Source organism: Triturus cristatus, chromosome 4_1 (assembly GCF_964204655.1).
Source record: "Triturus cristatus chromosome 4_1, aTriCri1.1, whole genome shotgun sequence".
NCBI classification, from domain to species: Eukaryota; Metazoa; Chordata; class Amphibia; order Caudata; family Salamandridae; genus Triturus; species Triturus cristatus.
Window position 1 is genome coordinate 342,220,762 of NC_140585.1, and position 20,008 is coordinate 342,240,769.

At 44.5% G+C, this 20,008-nt stretch overlaps 1 protein-coding gene across 1 annotated transcript in view; it reads left to right on the forward strand.

The window, feature by feature from the left end:
- Nucleotides 1-3,675: 3,675 nt before the first annotated feature.
- KLHL42 (kelch like family member 42) overlaps nt 3,676-20,008 on the forward strand; it is a 35,392-nt gene continuing 19,059 nt past the window's right edge. The window contains exon 1 of the mRNA XM_085652328.1: nt 3,676-4,800. Coding sequence (XP_085508454.1) covers nt 3,932-4,800 — 869 coding nt within the window. The 5' untranslated portion in view covers nt 3,676-3,931. The remainder of the gene's footprint in view (nt 4,801-20,008) is intronic.

Genomic DNA, 20,008 nt, shown 5'->3' on the forward strand with positions numbered 1-20,008 from the left:
ATTTTTGTATTGTTCACGTTAACTTTCGTTTACATTTTTTGTATGCATTTCGAGGCACGTAGGTTGTGTGGCGAATTTTTAAAAGGTTGCATTAGTAGGCTTGCGTTTTTGTATTGTGTACTTTAACTTTGGTTTACATTTTTCAAGCGCGCTGTGCTTTTCAAAAGCGCTACTGTCTACTTGGACTTCATTGCTTGCTACTAAGCGGGCGTCGATTCCTTTTAGCCCGAGCCTGGCGGAGGCTTGTAGGTGTCCGTGTTGTCGCCTCCGGCCCCGACAGCGGGCAGGGCTCAGCAGACGGTGAACTGCATCACCTAGTCGTGCAGAGCAGCTTTGGGGCGTTTAAAACCTTCAGCCTAAAGAAAACATACCAGTCTTAGCGGCAGTGTGACCCCACTCTCACGCCCCCTCCCCCCACGTACTTCAGGAGGGTAAAGGATGCAGAGCTGTACGGGGTTCACTCGTGCACTGTGTACATGGTCTATACCAGCTTGCAGGACCTACACATATTTCATTACCGGCTGTCTGTAGTAATTGCTGTTCAATTGAAATGCCCGGCTAGTGAATGGGACTGGCCCAACTTTTTTGCCCACAATAACGTGCTCTAGTCTCTAGGGGTGCTGCTGTTTTGGGAGGGGCGACCTGTAGCCCGAACATGTGTTTTCATTACAGCCTCCTGGTCATTTTACTGCTCCTCACTGCCAGCACTCTGGGGGGTTAATTACAGGAAACACATTCAGCATACATGTGAGCCTTAAACTAGTGGGGCTATCAGTGGCTAGCAGCATCGTTTTGGGATCTCCATCTTGCTTCGCTATATTTTCTATGTTCTTTGTGCGATTTGTTTTACTCTCACCAACGTGTACAGAGATTTGAGTTTCACATTGTACATATACCTCTGTACCTCCAAGCTTGTCATTCTCCAGCAATCTCTGGAAGTTGGTCGAAGTGTAACGTTTTCACTGCACTCCCCCAAAAATGTGATATCAATTATATTTCTCACCGACCTGAAAAGAACGTCCATTAAGTTTTATTTTGTTTTCAATATATTTGTGTTTTTTTTGCTAATTATTTTTGTAGCACTAGTGAAGTTTTGAGGTTGGATGTAGGCAGTATGCACCTATGTTCCGTACATTGAAAGAGAAGCAGCATGAAGAACACATGTTAATGGGGATGAGTTTTTTGGGGGGCGGCCACTAAGAAAGGTTGAAATTACAATGGCTTCAACCATGAGTTTCAAATCCCAGAGTGGGAGGGTGTTTTATCTGGATTTTATGAAGGTGGAATCTGGTAGACTGTAAGTTATAGTGACAGCTTGGGAGGACCTTTTAGATTTTAGATGTATTCAGTAGGACACTTTTTCTTTTAATCTTCTGTGAGCCAACACTCATTGAGTACATGGGTGCTTTGTGATGCAAGCCCCTTTTGAATTAATCTTGTCCTGATTCCAAGATGACTATGTCCTCAAATCTCTTAGTACAGTTCTTCCTGCAATATATAGCGGCCGCGCTCCTTTCCTTTGACATGGAGGTCCGCTTTAACTATACCAGCTGCCATCTTTCTTTCTTTATTTTTATTGAGTACTGAATGCCGTGCCCAACACCCTCTCACCCCTCCAACTTGCCCGCCCCCACTACCTCTCCGAGATTGAGAGTTAAAGCTATTGCCATTGTAAATAACAATGCCTTTTATTTATGTGCAACATTTCTAAACAGATGAATAAAAGGCATTGTCAGTTACAATGCCAATAGCTTAAACTCTCGAAAATGCGAGACCTAATGCATTGCAAATGCTTGTTTAAGTTGCTGTCGATCCATCGCCTGCTTGAGTCTTGGCATCCACCTTCCACCCTTTTACTCTGGGAAAAAGCCTGGACCCACACACCAATTTAGCCCAATGAAATGGCCAACTTCATCACAAAGTTCCTATTTTCTGGTTTTCCAGTGCTGAGAAGTCATAGGAATGGCCAAATCGCTATGCAAATATCATCACTCCACTGCATACAAAAAAACTAAATTAAAAAACATTGCCATTTTCAACGCCAAGAGCTCTCACTTTCACAAAGACGAGACCGATTGCATTGCCATTGCTTGTTTTTTCTCAGTCAACAGAACTAAAGATGCTGGGAATGGCAGTTTCACGATAACCATTGTAAGTATGGATAAGAAAATCTCATTTTTCCGAGGATTTAAAAATAGCCAGGACTAGTTGGCAATAGTCTCGTAACGTGGCGCTAACCGAAACCGATGTTTCCGAGTTGCACTGCCCTTCAGCACACATCATGTCAGAGAGCGCAAAATCCCTTGGCGTCATACTCGACAAAAAACTCAATCTACTCTCCCACATCGATTCCATTGCAAAGTCTGCTCGATACCAACTGCGCCTTCTTTGGGGGATTCGTCGCTTCTTCCCGGAGCACGACCTTAAAACCCTGGTCCAACCGCTGGTTCTCTCCAGATTGGACTACTGCAATTCTCTTCTTACTGGCCTCCCCAAGTCCCACCTGTCCCCCCTGAAGTCTGTTCTCCATTCAGCAGCTCGCTTCATACATGGGGCCAAAAGAAGCGACCACATCACACCCATTTTATCCACCCTCCGTTGGCTTCCCATAGAGGCAAGATCTATCTACAAGACTGCCTGTATCACCCACAAAGCCTTGCACTCATCCTCCCCTCGCTACCTGGCGGATAAACTGAAACTCTCTGGTGGCTCCAGACCATCACGGAATGCAGAAAATGTATTGCTTGAACCTCCCACTTTCAAGAAGGAAAGATCGATGGCCCAATCCTTTTCAGGCAACGCGGTGAGAATTTGGAACTCACTTCCGCCTCAGCTCCGGACCACCACCTCTTCCCAGGCCTTCAAAACTGACCTCAAATCTCTCCTCCTTCAAAGACACTTCCAAATTTAATTCACGCCCTATATTTTCTGAAGGAAGTCCTTCCATTATAGGAAATTCTGTTCTCCATGCCTATAGAAGTGCCTTCCCAGTGTGTTTTGTGTTTTGAGTGTCTGCCATATATTGCAGTATTATACTTTTACTTGTATTTTGATCGCTTTTGTAACATGCACACATGTCACTTTCTCCTTTTGTAACGTATCGTATGCTACCTCTTGTATCTTGTTTGCTTTTGTTACATGCACTATGGCCACCACTGCCTCATGTAACGTAACTTCTGTTTTAGTGTTCTGAGTGTCGGCCATTTATTGCAATTTTTTTTTTTTTTTTTTACTTTTTACCTCTAGGTGTACTTTGTATGCTCTTGTAACCTGCACACATCACTTTTTCCGTTTGTAACGTATCGTTTGCTACCTCTTGTATTTTGCTTGCCCTTGAATCTTGCACAATTGTCACTAATGCCTCATGTAACGTACCGTTTGATTTTGTAACATGCTCACTTGTATTTTTGCTCCTTATGTATCATTACTGCTGCTATTGTGAAGCGCTCTGACACCTTCGGGTAAAGATCGCGCTATATAAAAACGCATTAAATAAATAAATAAATAAATAAAAGAACATTGGTCCCACAATGAATTTGGCCATCGTAAGCAGGTGCACTCTCCGTGATCTGTTTACTTTTCTTTTCTTTTCCGGCATGGGCGGAGACAGCCCGCGGTCAGCCGATAGGGATTGGTTCAAAAAGCAGGAAGAAGAAGTGACGCACGGCCGTATCTACTCCAGGAACTTGCATTTTCTGCGTGCACCCTGAAAACAACAGGGCACCGAGCTTGTAAGGGAGGAAGTACCGTTAAAGGCCAATTAAAATAGTGAGGATGTGCGGAGGGCTCTCCCCGGGCTCTGTAAGTACAAGTCGAGGGAGAGTCTCTGCCCATCTGGACCCACTCTACGCTAGGGGCATGTACTTGCCGGAGCGTTTGTTGCTAATTGGGAAAAGGCATGGGATGCTAAACATTGCCTTTTTTGGCGTGAATGGAGCGTGATGCTGTGCAGAGCAGGACTGCGACGCCGTGTGAACGCGGAGCTCCGCTGCGCTGCAGAGCGGAGCCTGGAGAAGTTCAGCCACTCGCTAATATGTCCTCCGAGGAGACTATCAAGATCCTGCTGGGGGATAAGTCCTACGAGGTGTGCAAGAGCAAGCTGATCGAGCGGAGCGACTACTTCCGAGCGCTGTACAGCTCGGGCATGAGGGAGTCCAAGCCGGGGCAGTCGGTGCAGCTGCAGGGGCTGAGCATCCCAGGGCTGGAGCTGGTCATCGAGTTCATCAACACCTCCCAGGTGACCCTGGAGCAGGAGACGCTCGAGGATCTGGTGGAGAGCGCCTCCTTCCTGCAGGTCACCCCCATGCTGGAGCTCCTGCTGACCCGGATCCAACTGGACAACTGCGTGGAGCTCTGCAATCTGGCGGAAATCTATGGCACGCATGACCTTAGGGACGCCTGCTTGGAGTTCATGGCCTGCAACTACCACCAGCTGCTCCAACGGCCAGAGTTTCATCTCTTCCCTACTGCTTTTCGGCAGCAGGTTAGGGAGCTGAGGATGAAAGGGGACGCCAGTCTCATAGCCCTGGGGGACTTCTTTGGCTCCACGTTGACAGGTCTCCAACAGGAGGGACCCTGGTCCGTGATGAGGTTTGATGAGGCTGCCCAGAGATGGCTGCCCATGGCTAGCAACCTGCCACCCAGCATGGTGCATGTGAGAGGATACGGCTCAGCTGTAATGGACAATTACCTCTTCATAGTGGGAGGCTTTAGGATGACCAGCCAAGAAATCTCTGCGGCCCATTGCTATAATCCTTGCAAGAATGAATGGTCGCAGATAGCTTCAATGAATCAGAAGAGGTAACTACCTGTTCAACTATTAACAAATCCTGTTTATTTTGTACATGTTTTGGTATTTTGAAAGAAAATGAAAACAAAGCTTTCCTTGCATAATATTCTACCTCTCAAATCACACACTAACACTCAAGGCATTGATTTGACTCCAGAATAAAATGCACTCCTGCTGCCTGGTTCAATTCAGTGTTTTCCCTATCACTGAACCCTTGCATTATTTGATTTTCTTCATGGTAGAATGGTAGGTTTTGAAAGAGTTTAGCATAAATAACTTCTGTTGTAATGGGTACAGCAAATAAGTCAAACTTCCTGTATGATAGTTTGGGTTCCTCTTGCGGAGTTAGGTTGGGGAGGCTTTCTCCAGCGTTTTTTTTTTTTTTTAAAGGTCTTAATGGTGCAGATTGCCTTTCAAATTATACATAACATTACTAAAATCCAGTCACAAAAAAGATGCACTAATAAAGTATTCCAGTACTTTGTTGGTGTGTCAGCCAAGTTCTATGCTTCAAAAGGGTGTTTAGTGCTCACCCTCCAAAGAGAACTTATAGGCATTTCCAACTAGCAGTTAAAAAAAATACTGGATATGCAGTTTCACAGGGTTTATATTTTTTAAAACTAGGTAGAATTTTCTCCTATTATAAATTAAAAATTCTTCAGTTTTGTCTCCCTGCTTCTTCCAGGTAGATTCATAATTATCTGCCTGGAAGGAGCATGGTGGAATAATCAAAACTTAGACAAATACCACTGTCACCGACCATAGACAGCAGCGCTAGACAAATCTTCCAGGTGTATACAGCAATGATTGTGTTGTACCTAGATTTCCTGCTGCTCAGCCAGTATGCATGAGTGTGTGTGGAATGTTGGAATGCCTGATGACTGAGTAGAATGTTGGTGTGCCTGGTGGACTGGGGTGAATGACATTTAGAGAGTGGGCTGAGCGGCAAAGATGCTGCTCCTGGTGGGGCCTCTTAACAGCTGAACTGATGAACAACCATCCTGTATCTTCCATCCTGGGACTAACCTGAAACTAAGTTAATAAACCTCTACTTTGGTTTACCTCACGGCTACCTCTGGTCTTCCTTGGATTCTACACTGTATCCTTACATCATTGGCGACGATCTGGAAGAAAAGACCCTCCGTGACTAGCTACTAATCTACATGATCGCCCATCCTATCCCCACCAGTGTCCTCCACCAACTGGACAGCCTGCCCTGGGCACTTCAAGTTCCTTCTATAAATTTATGCTAACCAGCTTGCTGTGTACATTCAAACACCCTCCTGGTGCAAACTCAGCATTGACAACTACAATAAAGACTGGCAAACTACCGATCTATCTGGAGCTGTAATTCGCCTCAACATAGTCTATCAATGTTTATACTGCAGCGGGCACCAACTTTCTCTGTATTTAGGTAGTGCTTTAACGGAGCCAGTTACACCATCAATCGGCACTATTAACTTTATTTTGTGCACTGAAGGCTATTTGGGACCCCTTATTCGCATCGGTGAGTGCCCCTGAGGTGTGTGTTCACACCTGAACAGATCACAGTGAGCTGCCTATTTCCACATGTGGGCACAATATGGAAAGTGTAACGTGGAGAATGCATCTACTGTGATGTGCAGAGACCTTCCCGCGTTGGTCCTGCGCAAAAGGGGACTGCAGAGTTTATTTACTATGTGTGTTTCCCTGGTTGTGTCTGGCTGTGTTGTGCTTGGTTCCGGTGCTAGGCAAAGTCAGGTGAGACATGTTTTTTTTGTTTTTGCTTCCACGTTTGGTCTACGCTGAGACATGTTGCCTGCACATGTTGCCATCCTCCACTTTCAAATAAAAAAAAAATGTGGCACGAGCCCCCTAGCACGCACTTACCTTCATCTTGAGGACGCGCTGATAGTGAACCACACGGCGCGGCGTCAAGAAGCGTGCCGCCATCTTGTGTTTGACACTTTTCATCAATTTATGTGCAGCTTCCAGCATGACTTTCGCCTCACTCCTCAAGTGATTAATTGGCGGAAGCTGTACATCATCGTCGGCGTTGTCATTTTTCTTCAGTTCAAGCTTTGGTGTTCATAACGGTTTCTACAGGTTTCAACGCTTCATTACACACTTCCAAGAACTCACTAGCTGAGTGAGCGGCATGACTCGATATGCGCCTGGATGTCACTTTACTCGCCATCACCACGTATGTCAACACTACATAAATACTGTGTGCGTTGTTGCTTTTATTTCCAGTGATGGTACCACAGTTATTCCAATTTCTCCGTTGAGGAACTACACCTTAGAAACGAGTTTCCTTTTTCGGAACATGTTCCTTGTACATTTTTAACTTGCGATGTATTTGTCCTGTGTTGACATGCATTTATGTCATGTTACATTTTTTAAATCTTGTTATTTATGCAGTGCTCATTTCTTGCCATTTATGCCTTGTGCCCCTTTTTCAGAGCATTTATTACCATACTACCCATTTAAAATTCAAATGTGTTATTTACTATGATTTCGCTACCTAAATGTAAAACCTGGGTGACGCTTGTATTACCCGCATATTAGTTTTACCTAGCAGTGTTTTTTTTTTCTTCCCTTTACACTTATTTATTTATACATGCGCAATGGGCAGTGTACCCTATTCTTAAAATGTTTAGTGTGCAATGGGCAGTGTACCATATATATATTACCTACTGGCAGTCGCCAGTAGGTAGTTATAGTTAGGACCTATTTTCCATAGGAAATCCGCAACATTCTATTTGGAATAACGTTGGCGTCGATTGATGAATCTTTGCGAAATTTTCCAAACTTTTGGCCAGCTCCGGTCCGCTCCTATCCTGAAAATTTCACGGTGATTCATCAAGCGGGGGCCGAGAAAAAAGGGAGGTCCCAAAACGCGTTTTCACCATGCATTTTCCCATAGGACCTATTGACGCAGCTACAGCCCGAAGTGCTGAACGGAATTACACCAAATTTGGCAAAGAGGTAGTCCTCAGTTCAGACTCGTGCCTTTTGCTTAAATGGTGTAAATCCGTTCAGTAGTTCCTGAGAAAATCAAAAGTAAAATCCCATATATATCTGGGCGGAGCCTAACCACACATCTCATCGTGAGGTCTGATTGGCTGTCAGCACTTCATCCAAGAAGTGTTGGCAGCCATCTTGGGACCAATATACATGATGGCACCTCATTAAAAAGCATAGCAGTTAATAGAAGGTTTTAAGACTTGTTACATTATAAATCATTTGTTGATGGTACCATACTCATTTTAGGAATTGTGGTGTGTTCTAAGGTGATTTTACCATGTGAAAAAGCCTTCTGCTGGGATATCATGAATCATGTTTGAGAGAACTATTTTCTCATGCTTTTCCCACAGAAGTTTGGAAGGTGATTTATAAGCTAAACTGAGAGCATATTTTCTGTAAATTCACATTATCTTTCTCAGTCATGTGAGAATAAAGTCTGACATTCTCAGTAGAACATGTACATCCAACGAGGGCAGAGACTGTCAATTGATTCCTTTGTGTTCTACTGCAGCTTCCCAGAGTGTTCTAAAGAACAACTAGAGCGCTAACAGTCCTACTTATGATAAAAGTATGGCACACCTGAAGCCATCTTGATTGGAATAAAGTGGTAACACTTAAAACATTTAATTTAAAAAGGAACACAATGAGGGGGTTCATTTTGCCATAGAAAGTATGATTAGTGCTGCAGAAAGAAAATGAGGGCACATTTTGAGTGACTTCTCAAATCCTCTTCTATTTCATTAAAAAAATCTGACTTGCAGACTGAAACATGCACTTTCAATACCAGCAGCAGACTTCCCTGGTGAGCAGTAGCTTTACTACAGTGATCTAATGAGCAACTAGAGTGCTAACATTCTGAATTTATGGCAAATGTGGGACACATCTGAATGCCTTCTTGATGGAACCAAAGTAAAAAACTGAAAGTATTTCCTACTGAGGAGACTGTAGTAAATGAGGAAATTAGGAAACATCATAACAAATAAGTCTCCCAAAATGGCCACCAGAGACAAAAGAGCCCAAATGTTGCCCAAATATCACCCAGATGTAGCCCAAGTATAGCCCAATGACAGAATGTCCCAGAGTGTTCTAACGAACAACTAGAGCGCTAACAGTCTTACTTATGACAAAAGTATGGCACACCTGAAGCCATCTTGATTGGAATAAAGTGGTAACACTTAAAACATTTAATTTAAAAAGGAACACAATGAGGGGGTTAATTTTGCCATAGAAATTATGATTAGTGCTGAAGAAAGAAAAATTAGGGCACATTTTGAGTGACTTCTCAAATCCTCTTCTATTTCATAAAAAAATTCTGATATGCAGACTGAAACATGCACTTTTAATACCAGCAGCAGACTTCCGTGGTGAGCAGTAGCTTTACTACAGTGATCTAATGAGCAACTAGAGTGCTAACATTCAGAATTTATGGCAAATGTGTGACATATCTGAATACCTTCTTGATGGAATCAAAGTTAAAAACTGAAAGCATTTCCTACTGAGGAGACTGCAGTAAATGAGGAAATTAGGAAACTTCATAACAAATAAATCTCCCAAGATGGCCACCAGAGACAAAAGAACCCAAATGCAGCACAAATATCACCCAGATGTAGCCCACATGTAGCCCAATGACAGAAGTGTGCAAAACACTTATTTTTTGTGTATTTGCAGTTTTATATAGTGCAGACTAGTCAGGTATTGGAGTGCTTTACATGAGCATTGGTTACATCACACAAGATCAAATTCATTTTGGTTGTAGACATGGGGAGATTGAGTGATTTGACCAGAATCACAGAATGTTGAGCTGAAGTAGAAACTCCAACCTGGTTCCCCAGTTGCAAAGTCTGCAGCTCTGGAAGTAACACCACATCCTCTCCCCTAGGTGCAACATTTAATCAAGTGGTCAACTGGATAAAAAAACATAAAGATTACAAATAATTTAAAAGTTCTTTGTCGCTATTTGAAAACTCAGAAAATATGTCCTCATTTTAGTTTTTTAGAGCACTAACCATAATTTTGATGCAAATAAGACCCTCTCATATATGTAATTTCTAAAGGAAATACTCTAGGTATTACAGTTTTGATTACATCAAGATGACGTCAGGCGTTCCACACTTTTGTAATAAATATAGAATGTTAGCAATCTAGTTGTTCATTGGGATACTGTTGAGAGGCAGAGGCCAGGGGCACGGATTCTGAAAATTGAAGGCAGGTAGGAGAGTGCAGATGCAACAATTTGACCACACTGGGCAGGCAGGAAGGGCAGTGGCAGCACAACAGACTATGGAGGGCAGTGGAAATGGGGGCAGGGGCAACAAACCAACAATACAGGACTGGCAAGAGAGGCTGTGGCAATATAATAGTCCATTGTGGGCAGAAGGAAGAGGCAGTGGTAGTACAACCATACATGCCAACTGACCCGTTTCAGCCAGGAAACGTCCAATGTTTTTAAGCTCAAATGGGCTTTATTTGATCTGTCTCCTGTCTACAATCTCCTCTTTTTCAATGTAACTCAAAGGGGAAAATCAATACCCCAGTTTTTTTCCAAAATCTCCCTCTTACCAAGTTCAAAATGTTCGCAAGTATGGTACATTGGATCATGGTAGGCAGGAGGATTTGGGGTAGGGACATGGACTGGGATAACAGAGGACAGGAGTGACATGGAGAGGTGCACCAAACTGACCCTACAGGGCAGGCATCAGGGTTTGCAGCAGCACCATACACCACACAGCGCATGCGGGACGGGAGTGCAGCACAACAATCCATCGAAAGCAATAGGGAGGGACAGGACCATGCACATGGACAACAGAGAACAGAGGGGAAAGAGGCAATGGTAGCTAGCTGACCATAATGGACAGACAGGAGAGAAAGCTGCAGCATACCAGACCATAAAGGGCAGGAGGGACGGATCAGGGGCATTACAATGGAACAGACCAGCCAGGAGGGAGGGAATAGGGGTCTGCACATGGAAACAGAGGGCTGGGGGCAAGGGGGCAGGTCAGAAGCAGCAAGATGACAATGGAGGTCAGGCAGGATGGGCACTAGAAACAAGACACACCATGGAGAGCAACAATGAGACTATGATGGCATAAACACAGACCATGGAGGAAAGGTGGGAGGGGGTCAGGGGCAGCTAGCTGACCACACAGGGAAGGTGGGAGGGGCCATGGCAGCACAGAAGACCATGCATGGCAAGCGGGAGGGTTAGTGGCAGCACAATGGCTATGATGGGCAAGAAGGAGGGTGTAGGGGCATGCACAAAGGACCATGAAAGATAGAAGGGAGGGTCAAGACCGAGGCACAGACAAGAGAGTTCAGGGGAAGGGCCCTCACAACAGACCTGCGCGGGGCAGGCAGGAGGAGCAGTTGCAGCACAACAGACAAGGGAGGGCAGAAGGGTGTGGCAGTAAAATGGACCATGGAGGACAGGAGGAAGGGGATAGGGGCATGGCATGTGGACAGGCAGGGTGGAGGTGGCAGGGACAGGTTACAGTCATCTGACAATGCTAGGCAGGTGGGAGGGGAGTGGCAGCTCAACAGAACACTCAGAGTAGATAGGAGTGGCAGGTCCATGGAACATGGTGGGCAAAAAGGATGGAGCAGGGGCATGCGCAAAGACATCGGAGGGCTGGGGGAAGGAGAATAGGGGCAGCAAGCTAAGCACAGAGGCTTAGCAGGAGGTCAATGATGGGCTATAGAATTGGGCAATGGAGGGCAGGAGGAGTGGACTGGTACATCATGCTAAATGGAGGGCAGTGGCAGCACATCAGACCATGCATGGCAGGAGGGAGGAGGCTAGTCCATGGATTCAGACAACAGAGGATAGGGAGGAGGTGGATGGGTCAGCAAGCCAACTGTTCAGAGAAGGTGGGTATTAGGAACTTTATTGTTTTTAAAATGTGTGTCTGTGCGAACTACTTAAAATATGAACAAGTATGCAGCATAATTTCACTTTTATTCAGGAAGAAGAGGATGTTTGTGACTGTGACTCCGGGCTCACTTGGCAGAAGCACCCCCTGACCCTCCACCCCCCATCGCAAAATGTAATGCCCGTGAATAGGGTAGGTGGACGCAGTGTAGTCCTGAGAGCACGATTGAAAATGAAAACTAGATATAGTATATGGTATAAACTATGCACCAAAATGTGTGATATAAGATGAACCGGGGCGTGAAATATAATATGCAGTACATTGTGCGCAATGACAGATTCATTGGAGAGCGTGAGATAGCACAGGCACTAGCGCATGCAATGCGATATGCGCCTTGGAGTGTAATATGCACAGGGCAGTGTTGTGTAACCTAACTAGTCTCTAAAGTTGTAATATAAAATATGTGCTGGGGAGTGTAACGTTGCATATGCACTGTGACAAAGATATGGATCCCAGATTGTAATATGTGTGGCATAGCGCTGTGCGTTATAACATAGGCATCGAGGAAGGCACGTTAGATGGGGCAATATAACCCGTGCGAAGGCAAGTGTGGCATGACATATTCACGGGGTGGTGTTACAGTGCACATGGGCTAGAGAGTGTCATAGCATACGCACTAGCTGGTGGAATACAACACAGAGGTGTGAGGCACTCGGCGGGCACTGGAGAGTGTAACACAGCATTGGGCTCAGCCAGGAGCACGCTGTCACTCTCAAGTGAGGTTTGTCTCCTTTCCAGAGAGTAAAATAAAAAGTATTACACATCCGGCGGTGGATGTGTGTTTTATTAACCGTGAGGGGGGTTTCTTGCATAGTTTGGTCGAATTATTGTCGAATCCCGTTTGAATGGCTTGGTGTGCGTGTATATTAAATGTGCCCATCAATAGCTACCCATGTTTGTATAAATAAACGACAAGGGTGTCTACTTGGAGAGTACCCACCGGCGGGGGCGCCGGGATTAGGCACGGTAGGGCGTCAGACACGTCAGAGCTTCACTAGCGGTGTAAATACATTCCATGTGGATTCATTCTATGCATAGTCGCCTTTTAATGAATATCACGTAAATCGTCATGGTGATAGGTACATACAGTTTATCCAGCATGTCCTAGGTGTTTCTATAAATATATTTTTAAAAAAATTAATAAAAAACAAAGGCCGGCCCCGGGGGATGGGGTACCCGGGCCATAAGTGGCCTGAGGAGGGGGGCAACGCAGCCCACTCCTAAAGAATTTTTTTTAAAAAGGCCATGACCCGGGGGTTGGGGTCCCCGGGGCCGATTAAGGCCTTGGGAGGGCCAAATTAATTTTTTTCAACAAAAAAAATTAGGGTGCAGGCCCTGGGGGATGGGGTCCCCAGGGCCAGTAAATTAGAAAAAGAAGGGGGGCCACACAGCCCAACTTCTTAAAAATAAATAAATAAATAAAAGACCGGCATCGCGCAGGAGGCCACGCCCCCTCCTTGCAGAACTCTGCAAACGCGCCCCCTGGCCAGTTGTAAGTTGGGGAATTAATTCACCTTCAATAGTGAGGGTCCCTGAGGGCCAACTAGCCCAACAGGTATCTCCAGTATGCGCCAGGGAGCTGCGTTGCAGACAGGTGTTCTGAGGCCACGCCCCTTTTAACACCTCTATGCAACGCAGCTCTGTGGCTCTTACTGGAGGTATCTAGTGGGCTAGTTTGACCCTAGTTTGACCCTAGGGACCCTTAGGATTCAAGGGGACTTAATCTCTCAACTTAGAACGGCCACTGGGCGCGTTTACACAGTGGTGAAGGGAGGGGACGGGGCCTGAGGTGACGTGTGCAAACACACCCTGTGGCGCGTTTTAAGTTGGGGAAATAATTCCCTTTCAATCCTGAGGGACCCTGGGGGCCAACTAGCCCACCAGGTGCTTCCAGTAAGCGCCACTGCTCTGCGTTGCAGAGAGGTGGTGCAGGCCGTGCCCCTTTTTACACCTCTCTGCAATGGCGCTTACTGGATGTACCTAGTGGGCTATTTAGACCCTAGGGATCCTCAGGATTCAAGGGGACTTAATCTCCCAACTTAAACGGCCACAGGGCGTGTTTACACAGTGGGGAAGGGAGGGGACGGGGCCTGAGGTGACGTAGTCAAACACGCTCTATGGCGCGTTTTAAGTTGGGGAAATAATTCCCCTTCAATCCTGAGGACCCCTGGGGCTAACTAGCCCACCAGGTGCTTCCAGAAAGCACCACTGAGCTGCGTTGCAGAGAGGTGGTCCAGGCCGTGCCACTTTTTACATCTCTCTGCAACGCAGCTCTGTGGCGCTTACTGGAGGTACCTAGTGGACTAGTTGGACCCTAGGTACCCTCAGGATTCAAGGGGACTTAATCTCCCAACTTAAAACGGCCACAGGACGTGTTTACACAGTGGGGAAGTGAGGGGACGGGGCCTCAGGTGACTTGTGCAAACACGCCCTGTGGCGCGTTTTAGGAGGTAGTTTTAATCCCCTGCCCTATTGTATACTAGGGGCTTACAGTGGAGGTCATGCTGATCAAAGGGGGACCCCAACACATAGTGTTCCCTAGTGTATGTAGGTGTTTTTACTGTATTCTGAGTAACTTTTAACATAGCACTGGCTCTAGGACTCGTTAGTCAGACTCAGTTACCACCAGTATCCGTCTGAAAAAGTTGAGGGTACAGGATGATTTTGCAACAAGGCTTCTTTCTGCTCTTCTGTTTGTTCTTTCTGCACATTATCCTTCTTCCTGCACTTTTCTTCGTCTTTGAGGACTTCTGTTGTTTCTTTCTGCATTTCTTTTTTTTCTTTCTGTGCGTTTTTTCTTCTTTCTTTACATGTCCTATCTCTGTAGGCATAGTTAGAAATTAGCATTTAAAAAACCTTAGAAATTCACTGAAAAAACCATAGGTTTCAGGGGCGTTATAGTAAGCTGGACTTTTCACTCGTACAAAACCATTCAAATACCCCCGTTGTAGTTAGTTCAGCTAACTATAACTCGCGCGCCCGCAATACACTGCTGATGATGTCACATATTACATCACTCATGACCTCATCCTTGTGATAGAGTGGCAGACCTCCTCTCACCCTAATATAACCTTTGATACACACATTCAAAAATAGAAAACTAAAATTTTCAAAACAATGGACATACCAATATCAGTTACAACAACCTATTCAGTAATTCTAAGATCCACATACACATCCACTCATTCACCAACAGTCCTATACAGTCACTCATACATGTACTCACTCATCATATGTACTCATACACCTATACATCCTGTTACACAACGCCACTCATCCATAGAGTTACTCACACACACAGTCACTCATGCTAATAAAGAATCAAAAATCCATTTACTTGCATATACAGTTATACACACACCACCACACTTACTTCTACAGAAACTTACACATACTTAGTCTTTTAAACAATCACTTATAGAAACACATACTTATTCATACAGGAACTCTTTCAATCTCTCACTCTCACATATACTCACTTATATACACCAATAGTCACATAAACTAGTTTAAAACGTATGTAGTTACTCATAAAGACACTGTTGAGACAGTCATTCACTCACTAACACACCCATGCACACACTCATCCACCCATACAGTCCTGCACACATGCTGTCTTCAACACATACAAACAGTGAGTCACTCATTCATGCACTTATGCACTACGTAATGCCCCCCACCGAACCATACAGACACTCATACTGATACTCAAAAAACCAACTAATAACCTATATAGACACTCATGTAGTTACTCACCAACCCATGAAGCCACTTATATACAAAGTGAGAGACTGATACAGATATTTACATATTTAAACATTACTCACTAAGCCATGTATTCACTAAGATACACTTAATCAGTCAGTTATACAATCAATTTTTCAAAAACAAATCATCCATTTAGACACTTATATACCCATTTATTCTTCCATCGACCTTGAGATATACATATATAAAACATATGTAATTTTCAGAAAAACACACATTCACTGGATAATGTCATCAGTGATGTCACTGACCATGTCATGAGTGATGTAATATGTGACGTCATCAGCAGTGCATTGCGGGTGCGCGAGTTATAGTTAGCTGAACTAACTATAACGGGGAATTTCAATGGTATTGTACGAGTGAAAATTCCAGCTAACTATAACGCCCCTGAAACCTATGTTTTTTTTCAGTGAATATATATATATATATATATATATATAATTTTTATTTTTTTTTAGTGTGCAATGGGCAGTGTTCTCTATACATACATTTTTTTTAGTGCGCAATGGGCAGTGTACCCTATACTTGATTTTAATGTGCGTATCATTTTTATGTGTACTAAGGGTTCCCCAGTGCACCTTACAAAGTTGAGGTGTGCAGAACGGTGTGAATGGCTTGGAATTTACACTTCGCGGGTGTCCTCCTTTCTCCCAGTCCTGCACAATTCCCTCATTAGTGCGTGATGTGTAGCAATGGGTGAGTAGTTTGGGTTTTACACCTTCTTGGTGTCCACTTTTCTCCCAACCCTGCACATTATTACCATGCTGTACTTGAATTTAAAATTGTTGATAACCCTACTATCCACATTTACCATGTATATTGCTTGCATATATTTTTTTCTATGTCTCACATTCGGAGTTCCTCCTCCTACTCATTTTTACTTTCTGCGCACCTCTGTTCCCTCTTGCACCTTTCAATTTCTGAATTTTCTTCATTATTTTCCCAAGGAAAGTGGATGTGCTATATCCTGATTTTCTATTATGCACCCTTTTCCTTATCCATCTTCAATCAGTCTTCCATCCTCTGTTCTTCTGGAATCTGCGTAACTTTCCTCAACAAAGTTATATTTACCAGTTTTCAATGTAGTAATAGTCTTTCTGCATAGTTGTGTTTACCTTCACGCAATGTTGTAACTATTTTTCGTTCATTGTTTTCTCAAGGGAAGAGGATGTGTTGTACCTAGATTTCCTGCTGCTCAGCCAGTATGCAGGAGTGTGTGTGTGGAATGTTGGAATGCCTGATGACTGAGTAGAATGTTGGTGTGCCTGGTGGACTGGGGTGAATGACAGTTAGAAAGAGTGGGCTGAGCGGCAAAGATGCTGCACCTGGTGGGGCCTCTTAACAGCTGAACTGATGAACAACCATCCTGTATCTTCCATCCTGGGACTAACCTGAAACTAAGTTAATAAACCTCTACTTTGGTTTACCTCACGGCTACCTCTGGTCTTCCTTGGATTCTACACTGTATCCTTCCATCAGATTCCTCTTGATTTACATAGACCACATGTGATCATAAAGCAGACTGGCTACAGCAATCTCACTTGCTGAGACCTCAACAGCATTACTGATAAAATCATAAAACAATTTATCAATATGTACTAGCCAAAAAGGAACATTCACACTAGCAAGTGCCCTCTGTAACAAAGATCAGCAATAGGTCTTCCAAAATCACAATAGCTTATAACTCAAACGTGAGCTTTAAATATATTACAGAACTTAAAATTGTTCCCCACACACCAGCTTCTCTGTTTCTCTAAATGCACATATTTTTCTATTAACTCATATTTTCTATTTTGGATAAATAAGATCCTGTTCATCAAACAAGCTCATCATTTTCTTGAATAAAATATTATTTCTATCCAGAAATACCACTTTTTATAACTTTTATTAACTAAAGGCTTGGTCGCTAAACTTCAGCTTGTAATTTTCACTAATTTCTCTAATGTGCTGCTGACAAACACGGGCAGATTCTGACTTTAATACCCATTTATCATCAAATACTAGGAAGGCTCGTCACTTGTCAGTGAATTTCTGTACCATTGTGCCAAAAATAGCTACAATTTAGTTATCAAGGCCACAATATATCACATGAACATTTTGGTAGGGCATTATACCATGGATATCCACAGTTACAACTCAAACTTCCAAGTATATCAAGGTTGGGCATGGTTATGGCATGGTCACCATTATGCATGGGTTTGCCATGAGGGTATGTCAGGTGTGCCGATAGTATTTCAAGGTGGGCCTCGTCATTCCAGAGTCGCCACTAGAGGTTAAGGCAGAGGGTGCAGCTATGCCAGGGCATCAGTGATAGCCACAGTTATGCCCAAAATGTGTCCAGGAGATCAAGGATGGCCAGGATTAGCCCATGGCGCTCATGACCATGGTAGGCACTTACATGCTCTTAATATATCAGGATGGCACAGTTGTGTCAGGATCACCGTTCAGTTCTAGTTGCAAGCTGTTTCTGTCACATGAACAGGACTCTTGCCAAAAAGTTGAAGATGTGTAATTGTCTCATCCATCCTACACTAAAGTAATTATATATGCACAGACTGCATCTGAAGTTGCATGTATGCATAGACGAAAGCTGTTGGAGTATAATTGGTGGTGGTATCATAAAATTCGGAAAGTGTATGCGAACTAGTTGGCCACAATGAAAACTGACAAATCACAGCAGTTTACTACTTATGCACAGATTATGAGTTTGGTGGTAAAACCGCCAAACTCACACATTCAGTAAATATCAATCAATCAAGTTGTACTTGTAAAGTGCGGCTTATCACCAGAGTGGGTATCCAGGCACTGTGCTGCAGGTTTCAGTTGAACAGCCAGGTCTTGAGTCTCTTCCTGAAGTGGGTCAGCGAGGGTGAGGTGTGGAGGTGGTGGGCTTTACAGAATTAGACTGTGAGGTGGGAGGAGCGGCCGCGGTGGATGTGTGGTATATGTGCGTGGGTGAGGTGTGCAGAGCAGAGGTTCCTGGGAGGTCGGCGGAAATGCAGGCAGCGGTTCATGTAGGCGGGTACTTGGTCGTGGAGGACTTTGTAGGCATGGGTCGGAAACTTGAAATGCCATCTCTTCTGGACAAGCAGTCAGTGGAGGTCCTTAACCCGTTGACCGCGGCGTAAAATCCGCCACGTTGCGGGTAAATTCTTGCGCGGACGGGGCCACGTCGGGCAACGGACGTGCGCAGCACTACGGAGGTAGTATTCGCGACGGCCGTTGGCCGGGCGCATGGAAAGGGTTAAGGTGTTAGGTGATGTGAGTCTTCTTGGGCTGGTTGAAGCCCAGTCTGGCAGCAGCATTCTGAATTGTATGGGGTCTTTTCATGAGTTCAGTGGTGGTGCCTGCATATAGTGTTACCCTAGTCCAGGCGGCTGGTGAAGAGGGCATGAATCACAGTTTTCTTGGTTCTGACGGGAAGCCACTTGAACACGTTTCATTAAGAATTTTCAGTTCAGGGTGATGCTAAGGTTGCGGGCGTGGTCTTTCAGAGTGGGGCCGAGTTCCGCTGGCCACAAGGAGTCATTCCAGAGGGCAGAGTGTCTGTGGAAGATCAGAACTTCTATTTTGTCCATGTTGAGATTCAGGCAGTTGTTCTTCATCCAGGCTGAGACGTTCTTCATACAGTTGTGTATTTTGGTCTTCATCGAGGTGGAGTCAGCTGAGAGCGAGAGGACAAGCTGGCTCCACTCTGATACTTTACTGCACTCTATGCTAAGCTATGCCAGTCTCCTCCGCGACAATCTACTGCATTCCACTCTGCTACACCATTGCACAGCACTCTACTACACTGTATGCCACTCTGCAACCTTCCACTCTCCGCCACTGTACGCCACAAACCTTTAGCCATGCTGAATAGCAGCGACGCTGGTATACAACGTAGTCAAAACACATTGGCAAAGCCAATAGCTTTTGCATAGGCGGGACGTATTGACTTAAAATCACCAATCTTGCTTTCATTCTTCGCGTGTATTTGCATTGAACTTAGGAGCATTCTGACAGTATAATAAATGGCCACAAATTGTTACGTTTTACAGACTGCACGCCTTTTTACATGTGAACCTCTGGTATTAATGCATGCCGAGCGTACAGTTCACTATTTCCTTAGAGCGCTCACAGTAACAGTAAAGGTCTTACATTACTGGACCATACAGCCTATTCCGAATGTACTGTACATGAGCATGCATATCTTGCCTCAGCGTCAAATGATACTATTTTCCACAGCGATACTTTGGTACTGTAAACTGAAATCAAAAGTGTTTGCGCCACAGAGGTTGAGCCTTCTTGTCCTGTGAACAAGATAAACCTGATGACTTGCTGTCCTTGACCCCAAACAATGTATCTCTGGTTGGTGGATGATCGGAATGCCACACCTGAGGTAGGATACGGTATCAATGTGGAAGGCCTTTTAGAAGCAGTGGCTTGGTGAACTTGGATTGCATTGAATGAGCAATTGGTATGTGATGAATGAGTGGATATGCTAATTTAGGACAAAAATGGAAATTCTAGGTTTAAG